At 54.2% G+C, this 18,359-nt stretch overlaps 1 protein-coding gene across 1 annotated transcript in view; it reads right to left on the bottom strand.

Annotated features, from left to right (window-relative positions):
- Positions 1-18,359, bottom strand: part of zanl (zonadhesin, like) — a 197,699-nt gene that overhangs the window by 27,390 nt on the left and 151,950 nt on the right. The window contains exons 65-72 of the mRNA XM_070863313.1: positions 17,518-17,759; positions 15,277-15,441; positions 13,285-13,412; positions 11,145-11,413; positions 9,439-9,647; positions 5,393-5,534; positions 4,073-4,317; positions 1,371-1,500 (exon numbers count right to left, since the gene is read on the bottom strand). Coding sequence (XP_070719414.1) covers positions 1,371-1,500; positions 4,073-4,317; positions 5,393-5,534; positions 9,439-9,647; positions 11,145-11,413; positions 13,285-13,412; positions 15,277-15,441; positions 17,518-17,759 — 1,530 coding nt within the window. The remainder of the gene's footprint in view (positions 1-1,370; positions 1,501-4,072; positions 4,318-5,392; positions 5,535-9,438; positions 9,648-11,144; positions 11,414-13,284; positions 13,413-15,276; positions 15,442-17,517; positions 17,760-18,359) is intronic.

The raw sequence follows: 18,359 nt of genomic DNA, 5'->3' as shown, positions 1-18,359 counted from the left end.
ACAGTACAGGGCTCCCTCTACATTACCCTGACAGTTCGGAGCTCACTCTACATTACCCTGACTGTACAGAGCTCCCTCTACATTACCCTGACAGTACAGAGCTCCCTCTACATTACCCTGACAGTATAGAGCTCCCTCTACATTACCCTGACAGTACAGAGCTCCCTCTACATTACCCTGACAGTTCGGAGCTCACTCTACATTACCCTGACAGTACAGAGCTCCCTCTACATTACCCTGACAGTACGGAGCTCCCTCTACATTACCCTGACAGTACGGAGCTCCCTCTACATTACCCTGACAGTACGGAGCTCCCTCTACATTACCCTGACAGTTCGGAGCTCACTCTACATTACCCTGACAGTACGGAGCTTCCTCTACATTACCCTGACAGTAAGGAGCTCCCTCTACATTACCCTGACAGTACGGAGCTCCCTCTACATTACCCTGACAGTACGGAGCTCCCTCTACATTACCCTGACAGTTCGGAGCTCCCTCTACATTACCCTGACAGTACAGAGCTCCCTCTACATTACCCTGACAGTTCGGAGCTCACTCTACATTACCCTGACAGTTCGGAGCTCCCTCTACATTACCCTGACAATACAGAGCTCCCTCTACATTACCCTGACAGTTCGGAGCTCACTCTACATTACCCTGACAGTACAGAGCTCCCTCTACATTACCCTGACAGTACAGAGCTCCCTCTACATTACCCTGACAGTACAGAGCTCCCTCTACATTACCCTGACAGTACGGAGCTCCCTCTACATTACCCTGACAGTACGGAGCTCCCTCTACATTACCCTGACAGTACGGAGCTCCCTCTACATTACCCTGACAGTACGGAGCTCCCTCTACATTACCCTGACAGTACAGAGTTCTCTCTACATTACCCTGACAGTACAGTGCTCCCTCTACATTACCCTGACAGTACGGAGCTCTCTCTACATTACCCTGACAGTACAGAGCTCCCTCTACATTACCCTGACAGTACAGAGCTCCATCTACATTACCCTGACAGTACAGAGCTCTCTCTACATTACCCTGACAGTACGGAGCTCCCTCTACATTACCCTGACAGTACGGAGCTCTCTCTACATTACCCTGACAGTACAGAGCTCCCTCTACATTACCCTGACAGTACAGAGCTCCCTCTACATTACCCTGACAGTACGGAGCTCCCTCTACATTACCCTGACAGTACAGAGCTCTCTCTACATTACCCTGACAGTACGGAGCTCCCTCTACATTACCCTGACAGTACAGAGCTCCCTCTACATTACGCTGACAGTACAGAGCTCCCTCTACATTACCCTGTGTACTGATCAGCTAGTTATCAGATCCTGGTGAGATTATCTTGCCATTACCTGCGCTGTTTTGGCCATTAAAGTTCACCGCCAGTCCAAAGTCGGTCTCCAGGTGCATCGCCCTGGATTTCTGGTAGATCCTAAGACCCTCTCTGGGCTCGTATGGCGGACGGACACTGATACCATCCACCTGGAATCGAAGCAGATACTCACATTAGACCTCATTGCTGAAGAGAATCTAGCTGAACTAATAATCGGAGATCTGAGGTGGATAAAGTTTTGTGAGGTATGGGTATAAAGGGATATGAGGCCAGTATAAATTGGCCATGATCTCATTGAATGGCAGGACAGGCTCGAGGGGCTGAATGGCCTCCTCCTGTTGCTGTGTAACAGGCTCGAGGGGCTGAATGGCCTCCTCCTGTTCCTGTGTAACAAGCTCAAGGGGCTGAATATCCTCCTCCTATCCTTAATGCAACAGGCTCGAGGGGCTGAATGGCCTCCTCCTGTTCCTAATGTAATAGGCTCGAGGGGATGAATGGCCTCCTCCTGTTCCTAATTTAACAGACTCGAGGGGCTGAATGGCCTCCTCCTGTTCCTAATGTAATAGGCTCGAGGGGATGAATGGCCTCCTCCTATTCCCATGTAACAGGCTCGAGGGGCTGAATGGCCTCTTCCTGTTCCTAATTTAACAGACTCGAGGGGCTGAATGGCCTCCTCCTGTTCCTAATGTAATAGGCTCGAGGGGATGAATGGCCTCCTCCTATTCCCATGTAACAGGCTCGAGGGGCTGAATGGCCTCCTCCTGTTCCTAATGTAATAGGCTCGAGGGGATGAATGGCCTCCTCCTGTTCCCATGTAATAGGCTCGAGGGGCTGAATGGCCTCTTCCTGTTCCTAATTTAACAGACTTGAGGGGCTGAATGGCCTCCTCCTGTTCCTAATATAACAGACTCGAAGGGCTGAATGGCCTCCTCCTGTTCCTAATATAACAGACTCGAGGGGCTGAATGGCCTCCTCCTGTTCCTAATATAACAGACTCGAAGGGCTGAATGGCCTCCTCCTGTTCCTAATATAACAGACTCGAGGGGCTGAACGGCCTCCTCCTGTTCCTAATTTAACAGACTCGAGGGGCTGAATGGCCTCCTCCTGTTCCTAATATAACAGACTCGAGGGGCTGAATGGCCTCCTCCTGTTCCTAATATAACAGACTCGAGGGGCTGAATGGCCTCCTCCTGTTCCTAATATAACAGACTCGAGGGGCTGAATGGCCTCTTCCTGTTCCTAATTTAACAGGCTCGAGGGGCTGAATGGGCTCCTCCTATCCCTCATGTAACAGGCTCGAGGGGCTGAATGGGCTCCTCCTCTCCCTAATGTGTCTCCTAAACAATGAGAACATCACCCGCACCCGACTGTCCCCCGACTCCAAGTGGCTCAAGCACGGGTGGGGAGACCCAGTCGGGGTGGGGAAGGGCTCCTCTGATACTCCTCACACCAGAGTATGACGAGGAGGAAGCGATGCTTTAGTTGTACGGATTGTACAGATCCCTCCGATCGATTCGATATTTATAGTTTAATGGCAAAACTTACTGTGGTTTGGGGAGTGGAGCGGCTGAGCTGGTTGGAGTTTCTCTGCGGAGCTGAGGGGTGTGGACAGGGACAGGAAGCTGAGGCCCCTCCACAGGCAGGAGGGTGTAATTGCAGCGTGACATGTTTACATAGGAAATCTGCATTATAAGCGTTGACATGTGAATTGATCGTGGAAAAAGTTGACGGAAAAGTGTGACAAATACGTGACAACAGAAAGTAAGATTTTGTAGAAAGGAAGGCTATATATTGCTCATATATTGTAAATAGACAATCAGAAGCTTGTCTAGATCCTTGGTTAGGCCACACTTGGAGCACTGTGCACAGTTCTGGTCTCCATATTATAAAAAGGATATCAAGACATTGGAGAGGCTGCAAAAAAAGATTTGCAAGGATGATACCAGAACCGAGAGGTTGCTCCTATCGGAAAGTTTGAACAGGCCGGGGGTCCTTTCTCTGGAAAAGAGAATGTCGAGGGGTGAGCTGTTAAGAGTTCTTTAAAGTCATGAAGGGGTAGATGCAGAGAGGATGTTTCCCCTCGTGGGGGAATCTACAACGAGGGGGCATAGTTTCAGAATAAGGGGCCGCCCATTTAAGACGGAGACGAGGAGGAATTTCTTCTCTCAGAGGTTGTAAATCTGTGCAATTCTCTGCCCCAGAGAGCTGTGGAGGCTGGGTCATTGAATATATTTAAGGTGGAGATAGACAGATTTTTGAGCGATAAGGGAGTCGAGGGTTATGGGGAGCGGGAAGGGAGTCTGTTCGCTTTCCAATTGGCCGTAGGAAGATGGTCCATTGCCACGAGGACGGACATGTCGGGCGACCAATGGCGGGAGCCTGGGGGGGGCGGGGCAGTGGGATGTCATGTGATGGACATGCTGGGCAACCAATGGCGGGAGCCTGGGGGGGGGGCAGTGGGATGTCATGTGATGGCCATGTCGGGCGACCAATGGCACGGCTTGGGGGCGGGGCAATGGGACGTAATGTGATGGACGTGTCAGGTGACCAATGGCAGGAGCCTGGGGGGGCGGGGCAGTGAGACATCACGTGATGGACGTGTCAGGCGGCCAATGGCGGGAGCCTGGGGGCGGGACAGTGGGACGTCTTGTGACGAACCCTCTGGGAACAGATCCAACCAGAATCGGCGACCCTACGGCACTGCCTGCGCCTGGCACTCACCACCAGACGGCCGCGCTTCATCAGGATGACGGAATGGCCGTAGACGTCGATGTAGACCGCCTCCAGGAAGGAGACCCGGCTGAAGAGTCTCCTCCGCCTGTTCCTGCCCGCGATGTGGAAGGGCTGCAGGGTGCCCGGGCCGACGGTCCTGCTCAGGGTGTAGGTGTAGCGGCCCTGGTAGTGGTGCCTGTAGCTGTCGAAGGTCCGGTAGTGGGGGTCTCCGGCGATCTGGCAGGAGTTGAACTCTGCGGAGGGGGGGGCAGAAACAGTGGAGAAAATCTTAGCACAGCAAAGGACGGGAGAGGAAAACCGCCCGCCCACCTGAGCATTGCTCAAACATAGATCACTGTTCACCTTTAACCAGTTCGTATTGAGTTCTTCTGTCCACCATTTTGTTGTATGGTGTCATTCTGTCTGCCATTTTGTTGTATGGCGTCATTCTGTCCGCCATTTTGTTGTATGGCGTCATTCTGTCCGCCATTTTGTTGTATGGCGTCATTCTGTCCACCATTTTGTTGTATGGCGTCATTCTGTCCACCATTTTGTTGTATAGAGTCCTTCTGTCCACCATTTTGTTGTATGGAGTCCTTCTGTCCACCATTTTGTTGTAAGGTGTCCTTCTGTCTGCCATTTTGTAGTATGGTGTCCTTCTATCTACCATTTTATTGTATGGTCTCATTCTGTCTGCCATTTTGTTGTATGGCATGATTCTGTCCACCATTTTGTTGTATGGCACCATTCTGTCCACCATATTGTTGTATGGCGTCATTCTGTCCACCATTTTGTTGTATGGCGTCATACTGTCCACCATTTTGTTGTATGGCATCATTCTGTCCACCATTTTGTTGTGGTCAGTTATTGGCGAGTGGACGCAGAGTGGCTCTTGTGCAGCAGTCTTCCCCTCCACGAGTCCCCTCCCCCCGGTCTTCCAAGCAGTTCCGACAGGAAGATGCCCATTGGAAAACCCGTTGCCGCGATGCCAGGTACCGCTGCTTGGCAACCCTGCGGATGCGCGGGGGTCGTTTACATTCGGGGTTCCCTGCGCGGCAGCAGCGCGGAAAATATCGGGCCCAGCTAACCCTGCCCCCCGAATCCGTATGCCTAACGCTGCCGCCGCCGTCCCCCCTAGCCCCCTCGCCCACCCCTCCCGCAGCGCCAAACGGGAGCAGGTCAGGATTCCCGGCACATCGCCCCACTCGGAAATTCAGCGGCAAGCGCTGGCACCCGACACGGTGACATGTGACCAGCGCCCGCTGAAGCGCACCAGGAAAACGGTTTGCGAACTTTGCCCGCAGGGCGGGAAGAACACGGGAGACCTACTCTCGGGCTTGCAGTGTCGGATCCCGTTGTTGATGGTGCAGGTCGTCTCCCTCCCGCACTTGAACTCCCGACACCGGTAAACGCCTCGCTTCACGCACGTGCACTCGTCCCGGCAACCGGCAGTCAGCCAGGACTCCCCGACCTGCGGACACACAAGGAGGTTAAGGGTCTGCCGCGCCGTCAACACGCGAGCTGGTGGGTTGTCACAGAATCACAGAAATTTACGGCACAGGAGGAGGCCATTCGGCCCATCGTGTCCGCACCGGCCGACAAAGAGCCACCCAGCCTAATCCCACTTTCCAGCTCTGGGTCCGTAGCCCTGCAGGTTACGGCACTTCAGGTGCACATCCAGGTACTTTTTAAATGTGGTGAGGGTTTCTGCCTCTACCACCTTTCAGGCAGTGAGTTGCAGATCCCCACCTCCCTCTGGGTGAAGACATTTCCCCTCAAATCCCCTCTAAACCTCCCCCCAATTACTTTAACTCTATGCCCCCTGGTTGTTGACCCCTCTGCTAAGGGAAATAGGTCCGTCCTATCCACTCTATCCAGGCCCCTCATCATTTTATACACCTCAATCTGGTCTCCCCTCAGCCTCCTCTGTTCCAAAGAAAACAACCCCAGCCTATTCAATCTTTCCTCATCGCTAAGATTCTCCAGTCCAGGCAACATCCTGGTAAATCTCCTCTGTACCCTCTCCAGTGCGATCACATCTTTCCTGTAATGTGGTGACCAGAACTGCACGCAGTACTCCAGCTGTGGCCTAACCAGTGTTGTATACAGTTCAAGCATAACCTCCCTGCTCTTGTATTCTACGCCTCAGCCAATAAGAACATAAGAAATAGGAGCAGGAGTAGGCTATTCGGCCCCTCGAGCCTGCTCCGCCATTCAATAAGATCCTGGCTGATCCGCTCATGGACTCAGCTCCACTTCCCTGCCCGCTCCCCTTATCCCCTTATCGGTTTAGAAACTGTCTATTTCTGTCTTAAATGTATTCAATGTCCCGGCTTCCACAGCTCTCTGAGGCAGCGAATTCCACAGATTTACAACCCTCTGAGAGAAGAAATTCCTCCTCATCTCAGTTTTAAATGGGCGGCCCCTTATTCTAAGACCATGCCCTCTAGTTCTAGTCTCCTCTATCAGTGGAAACATCCTCTCTGCATCCACCTTGTCGAGCCCCCTCATAATCTTATACGTTTCGATAAGATCACCTCTCATTCTTCTGAATTCCAGTGAGTAGAGGCCCAACCTACTCAACCTTTCCTCAACATCTCCGGAATCAACCCAGTGAACCTTCTCTGAACTGCCTCCAAAGCAAGTGAATCCTTTCGTAAATATGGAAACCAAAACTGCACGCAGTATTCCAGGTGTGGCCTCACCAATACCCTCTATAACTGTAGCAAGTCTTCCCTGCTTTTATACTCCATCCCCTTTGCAATAAAGGCCAAGATTCCATTGGCCTTCCTGATCACTTGCTGTACCTGCATACTAACCTTTTGTGTTTCATGCACAAGTACCCCCAAGTCCTGCTGTACTGCGGCACTTTACAATCTTTCTCCATTTAAATAATAACTTGCTCTTTGATTTTTTCTGCCAAAGTGCATGACCTCACACTTTCCAACATTATACTCCATCTGCTAAATTTTTGTCCACTCACTTAACCTGTCTATGTCCTTTTGCAGATTTTTTGTGTCCTCCTCACACATTGCTTTTCCTCCTATCTTTGTATCATCAGCAAACTTGGCTACGTTATACTCAGGTATTCTGTATATCTTCTTAACCACCTTATCTACCTGGCCTGCTACCTTCAGGGGTCTGTGGACATGCACTCCAAAGTCCCTTTGTTCCTCTACACTTCTCAGTATCCTTCCATTTAGTGTGTATTGTTTTGCCTTGTTAGCCCTCCCCATTGGAGTTAAAATTGAAACGCCTTTCAGTGATTGCGGATGTGGACAGCAGCGCCTCCTGCAGGCCTCCTGTGTTACTGCACTGCCACCAGCTGGCCTCCTGTGTTACTGCACTGCCACCTGCTGGTCTCCTGTGTTACTGCATTGCCATCTGCTGGGCTCCAGTGTTACTGCATTGCCACCTGCTGGTCTCCTGTGTTACTGCACTGCCACCTGCTGACTCCCTGTGTTACTGCATTGCCACCTGCTGGTCTCCTGTGTTACTGTACTGCCATCTGCTGGTCTCCTGTGTTACTGTACTGCCATCTGCTGGTCTCCTGTGTTACTGCACTGCCTCCCGCTAGGCTCCAGTGTTACTGCATTGCCAACTGCTGGTCTCCTATGTTACTGTTCTGCCTCCTGCTGGTCTCCTGTGTTACTGTACTGCCACCTGCTGGTCTCCTGTGTTACTGCTCTGCCTCCTGCTGGTCTCCTGTGTTACTGCACTGCCACCTGCTGGTCTCCTGTCTTACTGCACTGCCACCTGCTAGCCTCCTGTGTTACTGCACTGCCACCTGCTGGTCTCCTGTGTTACTGCATTGCCACCTGCTGGTCTCCTGTGTTACTGTACTGCCATCTGCTGGTCTCCTGTGTTACTGTACTGCCATCTGCTGGTCTCCTGTGTTACTGCACTGCCTCCTGCTGGGCTCCAGTGTTACTGCATTGCCAACTGCTGGTCTCCTATGTTACTGTTCTGCCTCCTGCTGGTCTCCTGTGTTACTGTACTGCCACCTGCTGGTCTCCTGTGTTACTGCTCTGCCTCTTGCTGGTCTCCTGTGTTACTGTACTGCCACCTGCTGGTCTCCTGTGTTACTGTACTGCCACCTGCTGGTCTCCTGTGTTACTGCTCTGCCTCCTGCTGGTCTCCTGTGTTACTGTACTGCCACCTGCTGGTCTCCTGTGTTACTGCACTGCCACCTGCTGGTCTCCTGTGTTACTGCAGCACCATCTGCAGGCTCCCTTAGGGAGAATAGATTGGTCTTGGAGGGAGTGCAGCGTGGGTTTACCAGAGTGATACCCGGACTCCAAGGGTTAAGTTACGAGGAGAGATTTCACAAACTAGGATTGTATTCCCTGAAATTTAGAAGGTTAAGGGGTAATCTGATCGAGGTTTTCAGGATATTACGGGGAACAGATGGGGTAGACAGAGAGATCCTGTTCCCGCTGGTTGGGGAGTCTGGGACTAGGGGCAGAGTCTAAAAATTAGAGCCAGACCTTTCAGGAGTGAAATTAGGAAACACTTCTACACACACAGGGTGGGAGAGGTTTGAGACTCTCTTCCGCAAACGGCAATCGATGCTGGGGGTCAATTGTTAATTTTAAATCAGAGATTGATAGCTTTCTGTTAACCAAAGGTATTAAGGGATACAGGGCAAAGGCGGGTATATGGAGTTAGGTCGCAGATGGTCTCATCGAATGGTGGGACAGGCTCGAGGGGCTGAGTGGCCTCCTCCTGTTCCGATGTTCCTTGTGTAACCTGCAGGGTCACTGTGGACCGGTTAACTTTCTCAGCTCCAAGGAGAACAATCCCAGCCTTTCAATCGCTCAGAACCATCACCGGGACATTTAATCTTCCAATCTGCGTTTGACAATTCCTGTTTGCCCACAGTCGGGAATGCTCTCCGATTCTCCGATCATCTCTATCCCTCCCTCCTCCACCCCAGATCCTGTCTCTCTTTTCCCCCCCACCCCGATCTCGTCTCTGACCCCCCCACCGTCTCCCCCTTCCCCCTCCCCTCCGTCTCCCCCCCGTCTTCCCCCTCCCCCCCTCCCCTCCGTCTCCCCCTCCTCCCCTCCCCTCCGTCACCCCCCTCCCCCACCGTCTTCCCCCTCCCCCCCTCCCCACCATTTCACCCCTCACCCCCCTCCCCTCCGTCTCCCCCCTCCCCACCGTCTCTCCCCCTCCCCGTCTCCCCCCCTCCCCTCCCCCTCCATCTCCCCCCCTCCCCTCCAGCTCTTCCTCCCCCCCCCCGCCTCTCCCCACCCCCACGCCCTCGCCGTCTCTCCCCCTCCCCGTCTCTCCCCCCGCCCCCCCCCCACCTCGCCTCTCACCGCCCCCGTCTCTCCCTCCCCTCCCCCCACCCCCCCGCCCCCGGTGCTCACGTTGTGATAGTCGTTGTCAGAGTCGAGGCAGCCACAGTCGGACAGCCTGACGCAGGCGTTGTCGCTCTGCACGAAGCCCCGGACACACTCGCAGCCCTCCACGCAGGCGGCGGGCCTCGGGCACGTGGCGGGGGCGGAGATATCGACGCAGGTGGCGGGGCAGGGCGTGGCACACTCCACGTAGCGGCTGTTGGGCGGGCAGGCCAGAGCTGAAAGGGAAGAGCGCACGTTACGGTGACTGAGCAAAGACCCCCTCCCGCGGTGGGGGGGGGGGGGGAGACAGGAGGAGAATGTGGGACCCGCCGAGCGCCATCCGCTCTCCGGCTTCACCCCGTCCGCCCAATCCCCACCCCCTCCACAACCCCCACCCCCCCACAATCCCTCCCTCCATAATCCCTCCCCCCCCCCCCCCGCCCCCCAACAACTCCCTCCTCCAAAAGGCATCGAGGGAACAGCCCCTCCCCCCACCCCACGGTCTCTGCCTCAATTTGGAACTAGGTAGGCTATTCAGCTGTGCGAGGCATCGCCCGGTCAGCTTGACCCTCCCCTCGCCCAATCCATAGCTCTTCCCCAGTCGGGGTCACCGGGGGGTAGCGAACGGGGACGGGTAAAAGAAACACTTGCATTTATATAGCGCCTTTCATGACCACTGGACGTCCCAAAGCGCTTTACAGCCAATGAAGTACTTTTTTTGGATTGTAGTCACTGTTGTAATGTGGGAAAGGCGGCGGCCAATTAGCGCACAGCAAGATCCCACAACATCGATGTGATAATGACCAGATAATGATGTTGATTGAGGGATAAATATTGGCCCCAGGACACCGGGGAGAACTCCCCCTGCTCTTCTTCCAATAGTGGCCATGGGATCTTTTACGTCCACCTAAGAGAGCAGACGGGGTGTAACGTCTCATCTGAAAGACGGCATCTCCGACAGTGCGGCGCTCCCTCAGCACTGCCCCTCCGACAGTGCGGCGCTCCCTCAGCACTGCCCCTCCGACAGTGCGGCACTCCCTCAACACTGCCCCTCCGACAGTGCGGCAATCCCTCAGCACTGCCCCTCCGACAGTGCGGCGCTCCCTCAACACTGCACTGGGAGTGTCGGCCTAGATTTTGTGCTCAAGTCCCTGGAGTGGGACTCGAACCCACAACCTTCTGACTCGGAGGCAAGAGAGTGCGACCCACTGAGGCACAGCTGACACTGTAGAGTCAGCTTTAGGACTGATAGCGGGGACGTAGAGAGTGAGCGAGGTGAGAGGTAGAGTTCAACGAGAGTCGGGGTGAGAGGGGGGGGGCCAACCCTGGAACCATTTAGGAAACAACCAATGGGGGAACGGGGATTGTTTCCAGGTCTGACGAATCAAGGTGAGCCACAAGACCGTGAGAAATAGGAGTAGGAGTCGGCCATTCGGCCCCTCGAATTCCGCCATTCAATGAGATCACGGCTGATCTGATCTTGGCTTCAGCTCCCCTTCCTCCCTTGCCCGCTCCCCGTGACCCTTGAACCCCCCTCCCGCCCGCTCCCCGTGACCCTTGATCCCCCCCCCTGCTCCCCGCGACCCTTGAACCCCACCCCCCCGCTCCCCGTGGCCCTTGAACTCCGCCCGCCCGCTTCCCCGTGACCCTTGACCTCCCCCCCGTGACCCTTGACCTCCCCCGCCTCGCCCCTGGCAGTCCGGCCAACCCAGGTCGAGCCGAGGCCCACTCACGGCAGAAGGTGCTGTTCCTCCACTTGAGGTCGACGCCCTCGCCCTTGCAGGCCGCGACGTAGGAGTGGATGTTGTCGCAGAGCGCGGAGAGCATGCCGCCGTATTCGCACAGGTCGTAGACGCAGTTGCGGACGAAGGGGCGCGGCGAGACAGCGGCGTGGCAGCCCCGGTACTTGTCCGACAGCAGCTCCTCGCACAGGGCCGTCGTCCGCGGCAGCTCCCCCGGCAGGCAGCTGGCATTCAAGTCCTGCCGCTGGTCAGGCTGGCACCTGTGGGCAAGGAGGAGGCTTCAGACGGGTTGTTGTATGAGGAAAGGTTGAGCAGGTTGGGCCTGTACTCGTTGGAGTTTAGAAGAATGAGAGGTGAAAGGTCTAAGATTCTGAGGGGGGCTGGACAGAGTAGATGCAGGGAGGATGTTTCCCCTCGTGGGGGAATCTAGAACTAGGGGGCATAGTCTCAGGATAAAGGGGCGCCCATTTAAGACAGAAATGAGGAGGAATTTCTTCTCTCTTTGGAACAGAGGAGACCTGATTGAGGTGTATAAAATGATGAGGGGCCTGGATCGAGTGGATAGGACGGACCTATTTCCCTTGGCAGAGAAGTCAACAACCAGGGGGCATAGATTTAAAGTAATTGGGGGGAGGTTTAGAGGGGATTTGAGGAGAAATTTTTTCACCCAGAGGGTGGTGGGGGTCTGGAACTCACGGCCTGAAAGGGTGGTAGAGGCAGAAACCCTCACCACATTTAAAAAGTACCTGGATGTGCGCCTGAAGTGCCGTAACCTGCAGGGCTACGGACCGAGAGCGGGAAAGTGGGATCAGGCCGGGTGGCTCTTTGTCGGCCGGCACGGACACGATGGGCCGAATGGCCTCCTTCCGTGCTGTAAATTTCTGTGATTCTGTGAGGAGGAATTTCTTCTCGTAAATCTGTGGAATTCTCTGCCCCAGAGAGCTGTGGAGGCTGGGTCATTGAATGTATTTAAGGCGGAGATAGACAGATTTTTGAACGATAAGGGAGTGAAGGGTTATGGGGAGCGGGTTCCCACAAACAGCAATGTGATAATGACCCAGATAATATGTGTCTTTTTTTGTTATGTTGATTGAGGGATAAATATTGGCCCCAGGACACTGGGGAGAACTCCCCTGCTCTTCTTCGAAATAGTGGCCGTGGGAACTTTTACATCCACCTGAGAGAGCAAACGGGGCCTCGGTTTAATGTCTCATCCGAAAGACGGCACCTCCGACAGTGCAGTGCTCCCTCAGTACTGCCCCTCCGACAGCGCAGTACGGCGCTCCCTCAGTACTGCCCCTCCAACAGTGCGGCACTCCCTCAGTACCGCCCCTCCGACAGTACGGCACTCCCTCAGCACTGCCCCTCCGACAGTGCGGCGCTCCCTCAGTACTGCCTCTCTGACAGGAAGGCGTTCCCTCAGCACTGCCCCGACAGCGCAGTGCGGCGCTCCCTCAGCACTGCCCCTCCGACAGTACGGCGCTCCCTCAGCACTGCCCCTCCGACAGTGCGGCGCTCCCTCAGCACTGCCCCTCCGACAGTGCGGCGCTCCCTCAGCACTGCCCCTCCGACAGTACGGCGCTCCCTCAGCACTGCCCCTCCGACAGTGTGGCACTCCCTCAGCACTGCCCCTCCGACAGTACGGCGCTCCCTCAGCACTGCCCCTCCGACAGTACGGCGCTCCCTCAGCACTGCCCCTCCGACAGTGTGGCACTCCCTCAGCACTGCCCCTCCGACAGTACGGCGCTCCCTCAGCACTGCCCCTCCGACAGTACGGCGCTCCCTCAGCACTGCCCCTCCGACAGTGTGGCGCTCCCTCAGCACTGCCCCTCCGACAGTACGGCGCTCCCTCAGCACTGCCCCTCCGACAGTGTGGCGCTCCCTCAGCACTGCCCCTCCGACAGTGTGGCACTCCTTCAGCACTGCCCCTCCGACAGTACAGCGCTCCCTCAGCACTACCCCTCCGACAGTGCGGCGCTCCGACAGTGTCAGCCTGGACTTTTTTGTCCCTGGAGTGGGACTCGAACCCACAGCCTTCTGTCTCGGAGACGAGTGCACTACCCACTGAGCCACTAGCTGGCACGATAGCTGGACACTGTACGCGGGAAGGGGCGCGGGTTCGGCTCCGTACCCCAGGTCGTCGTCTCCCGCTGCCTGCCAGCTGTTTCCGAACTGCGTGACGTTGTCGGCCACCTTGCCGTCGGGCATCAGGAGCTCATCGGAGCCGTCGAGGTTGTAGTTGCCGCACATGCCGCACACCTACCGAGGAAACCAGAGAAACACGTTGTTGAGTCGCCCGTTCTTCAACCCCCTTCCCGTCTACGGGTCGCGGCGCCTCGCTTCGGGCAAACGCCGGACCCGTGCGCTCACGGGACAGACGATACTCACACAGCGAGGGAGTTGGATCCACACAGCGCGCAGAGTAACCTCGGGTCTCTCTCCCGAGCTCCCCAACTAACTCTGGCAAGAACATCAAGAGGTTGTTCGCAACAAAGCTATGGGCTCGGGGAAAGGCAATGAGAGGAAGTAACGGCCTGGTGTGAGGAGGCATGGGGCCGCTCATCGGTGTTTGAACAAAAGCCAGGAAGTTACGCTAAACCCAGACTGGAATATTATGTCCAATTTGAAACACCGCACTTTAGGAAGAACGGGAAAGCTTTGGAGAGGGTGCGGAGGAGGTTTAAAGATAGAAACATAGAAATTTGCAGCGCAGAAGGAGGCCATTTGGGCCCATCGTGTCCGGGCCGGCCGACAAAGAGCCGCACGGCCCTGGGTCAGCAGCCCTGAAGGTTACATATAAACCCATGAACAATGGCGGACAGGTAAAGAGCACCCGGCCCAACCAGTCTGCCTCACACAACCGCGACACCCCTTACACTGAAACATTCTACACTCCACCCCAACCGGAGCCATGTGATCTCCTGGGAGAGGCAAAAACCAGATAAAAACCACAGCCAATTTGGGGGGAAGGAACCCATTAATTAGAATGGTTCCAGGGATGAGGGGATTACAGTTACGTGGAGAGACTGGGATTCTCCTGAGAGCAGAGAAGGCCAAGAGGAGATTTGAGAGAGGCGTTTCAAATCGTGAAGGATTTAGAGCGAGTAAATGACTGATGCAGTATAATGTGGATAAATGTGAGGTTATCCACTTTGGTGGCAAAAACAGGAAGGCAGATTGTTATCTGAATGGTGACAGATTAGGAAAAGGAGAGGTGCAACGAGACCTGGGTGTCATGGTACATCAGTCATTGAAAGTTGGCATGCAGGTACAGCAGGCGGTGAAGAAGGCAAATGGTATGTTGGCCTTCATAGCGAGAGGATTTGAGTTTAGGAGCAGGGAGGTCTTACTGCAGTTGTACAGGGCCTTGATGAGACCACACCTTGAATATTGTGTTCAGTTTTAGTCTCCTAATCTGAGGAAGGACATTCTTGCTATTGAGGGAGTGCAGCGAAGGTTCACCAGGCTGATTCCCGGGATGGCAGGACTGACATATGAAGAAAGACTGGATCGACTAGGCTTATATTCACTGGAATTTAGAAGAATGAGAGGGGATCTCACAGAAACATATACAATTCTGATGGGATTGGACAGGTTAGATGCAGGAAGAATGTTCCCGATGTTGGGGAAGTCCAGAACCAGGGGTCACAGTCTAAGGATAAAAGGGGTAAGCCATTTAGGACCGAGATGAGGAGAAACTTCTTCACTCAGAGAGTTGTGGACCTGTGGAATTCTCTACCACAGAAAGTTGTTGAGGCCAGTTCACTAAATATATTCAAAAGGGAGTTAGATGTGGCCCTTACGGCTAAAAAGATCAAGGGGTATGGAGAGAAAGCAGGAATGGGGTACTGAAGTTGCATGATCAGCCATGATCTTATTGAATGGTGGTGCAGGCTCGAAGGGCCGAATGGCCTGCTCCTGCACTTATTGTCTATGTTTCTATGAAACTTTTCTTTAATGTCGATAACCAGATGGGCACAGATTTAAGGTTGGTCCTTGCGCATACAAAGGTATTATAGATGGGTGGTCCGTTAGAAAGAGGTGCTACAGATGGGTTTGGGGGGGTCCCTGCTAATAGGTTACTACGCGCCGCACGTTACCACCTTATTGCGCGCACTCTCACCTTTGCGAAGTAAGTGCTGGGAATCTTAATCTCCAGATGGTGATTGCCGTCGAACTTGACCACCAGGCCAAAGTCGGTCTCCACCACGGAGTAAATGCCGCTGCTTGTGATGGAGACACCTTTGACCTGGCCGAGAGCCGGCGCTCGAACCCTGACCCCGTCCACCTGCAAGGCACAAACAGCTCAACAACAACTTGCATTGAAGTAGCGCCTAGTAAAACATCCCGAGACAGACAGACTTGCCTTTATAATCGCGCCTTTCACGACCACCGGACGTCCCAAAGCGCTTTACAGCCAATGAAGTACTTTATGGAAGCGAAGTCACTGTTGCATTGTGGGAAACGCAGCAGCCAACATGCGCACAGCAAGCTCCCACAGACAGCAATGTGCTCATGACCCAGATCAGGAAGGCCAATGGTATCTTGGCCTTTATTGAAAGGGGATGGAGTATAAAAGCAGGGAAGTCTTGCTACAGCTGTACAGGATGATGAGACGAGGACATACTTCTTCACTCAGAGAGTTGTTAACCTGTGGAATTCCCTGCTGCAGAGAGTTGTTGGGGCCAGTTCATTGGATATATTCAAAAGGGAGTTAGATATGGCCCTTACGGCTAAAGGGATCAAGGGGTATGGAGAGAAAGCAGGAAAGGGGTACTGAGGGAATGATCAGCCATGATCTTACTGAATGGTGGTGCAGGCTCGAAGGGCCGAATGGCCTACTCCTGCACCTATTTTCTATGTTTCTATGTTTCTATGTATTGGTGAGGCCACACCTGGAGTACTGCGTGCAGTTCTGGTTTCCATATTTACGAAAGGGTATACTTGCTTTGGAGACAGTTCAGAGAAGGTTCACTCGGTTGATTCCGGGGATGAGGGGGTTGACTTATGAGGAAAGGTTGAGGAGGTTGGGCCTCAACTTATTGGAATTCAGAAGTCTGAGAGGTGATCTTATCGAAACGTATAAGATTATGAGGGGGCTTGACAAGGTGGATGCAGAGAGGATGTTTCTACTGATGGGGGAGACTAGAACTAGGCTTAGAATAAGGGGCCGCCCATTTAAAACTGAGATGAGGAGAAATTTCTTCTCTCAGAGGGTTGTAAATCTGTGGAATTCGCTGCCTCAGAGAGCTGTGGAAGCTGGGACATTGAATAAATTTAAGACAGAAATAGACAGTTTCTTAAACGTTAAGGGAATAAGGGGTTATGGGCAGTGAGTGGGGAAGTGGAACTGAGTCCATGATCAGACCAGCCATGATCTTATTAAAAGGCAGAGCAGGCTCGAGAGGCCGTATGACTGACTCCTATATCTTATAATCTGTTTTTTTGCTATGTTGATTGAGGGATAAATATTGGACACCAGAGAGACTTCCCCCCTGCTCTTCTTCGAAATAGTGGCCACGGGACCTTTTACGTTACGGGCCCTCGGTTTAACGTCTCATCCGAAAGACGGCACCTCCGACAGTGCAGCACTCCCTCAGCACTGCACTGGGAATGTGTCAGATTTTTGTGCTCAAGTCCTTGGAGTGGGACTTGAACCCACAACCTTCTGGATTCAGAGGCAAGAGTGCTACCCACTGAGTCACAGCTGACACTGGGCTGTAAGGCGCTTTACAGGGGTGTTACCAGACAAAACGTGACACTAAGCTGCATAAGGAGATATTGGGACAGATGACCAAAAGATTGGGTCACAGAGGTCGGTTTTAAGGAGCGTCTTAAAGGAGGGGAGAGAGGCGGAGAGGTTTAGGGAGGGAATTCCAGAGCTTGGGGCCCAGGCAGCTGAAGGCACAGCCACCGATGGTGGGGCGATGAAAATTGCCAGAATTAGAGGAGCGCAGAGATCTCGGGGTGGGGGGGGGGGGGGGGGCTGGAGGAGATTACAGAGGTAGGGAAGGGCGAGGGCCACGGAGGGATTTGAAAACTAGGACGAGAATGTTAAAATCGAGGCGTTGCCGGACCGGGAGCCGACAGTAGGTCAGCGATGGGTGAGCGGGACTCGGTGCGAGTTGGGACACGGGGCAGCCGAGTTTTGGGTTGGAAGGTGGGAAGGAGGGCGGGTTGTGGGGGGGGCACAAGGCCAAGTGTAATCCTCGACACGGCTAACGAGACAGCGAGGAGCACAAGGAATTGGGCCCTTGAGGCCTCGGGGCCTAATCCAGCGGGTCACCCCCCCCCACCCCCCACCCCCCCTCTGCCCTCTCCAGGCTTGCCGGCTTTGGTACCCGCTCCAACGCCTTTCACTCACCAGGATCCTCCTGCTCTTCTGGAGGCTGACGCGGTGTCCGTGGACGTCGATGTGGATCACGCGGAGGTAGGAGGCGTACGGCAGCCCGCGCTCCTCGTTCTTGGCGCTGATGGTGAAGGGGGTAACCATGGTGGCGTTGCAGGTGGTGACCAGCGTGTAGGTACAGGTGCCCAGGAAGGTGTGCATGGCATTGTCGAAGGTGTAATAGTGCGGATCACCGGCAACGTGGCAGGAGGCGGAGCCTACGGGAGGACACGCGTCACCTCATTATCATAAAACCATCGCAAATTCACAGCGCGGGAGGAGGCCATTTCGGCCCATCGTGTCCGCGCCGGCCAACAAAGAGCCACCCAGCCTAATCCCACTTTCCAGTTCTCGGTCCGTAGCCCTGTAATTGCAAAGTGCTGCAGTACAGCGGGACCTGGGGGTACTTGTGCATGAAACACAAAAGGATGGTATGCAGGTACAGCAAGTGATCAGGAAGGCCAATGGTATCTTGGCCTTTATTGCAAAGGAGATGGAGTATAAAAGCAGGGAAGTCTTGCTACAGTTATACAGGGTATTGGTGAGGCCACACCTGGAGTACTGCGTGTAGTTTTGGTTTCCATATTTACGAAAGGATCTACTTGCTTTGGAGGCAGTTCAGAGAAGGTTCACTCGGTTGATTCCGGAGATGAGGGGGTTGACTTATGAGGAAAGGTTGAGTAGGTTGGGCCTCTACTCATTGGAATTCAGAAGAATGAGAGGTGATCTTATCGAAACGTATAAGATTATGAGGGGGCTCGACAAGGTGGATGCAGAGAGGATGTTTCCACTGATGGGGGGAGACTAGAACTAGGGGG

This window comes from Pristiophorus japonicus, chromosome 20 (genome assembly GCF_044704955.1).
Source record: "Pristiophorus japonicus isolate sPriJap1 chromosome 20, sPriJap1.hap1, whole genome shotgun sequence".
NCBI lineage: Eukaryota > Metazoa > Chordata > Chondrichthyes > Pristiophoridae > Pristiophorus > Pristiophorus japonicus.
This window is presented reverse-complemented; position numbering and strand designations above follow the sequence as displayed.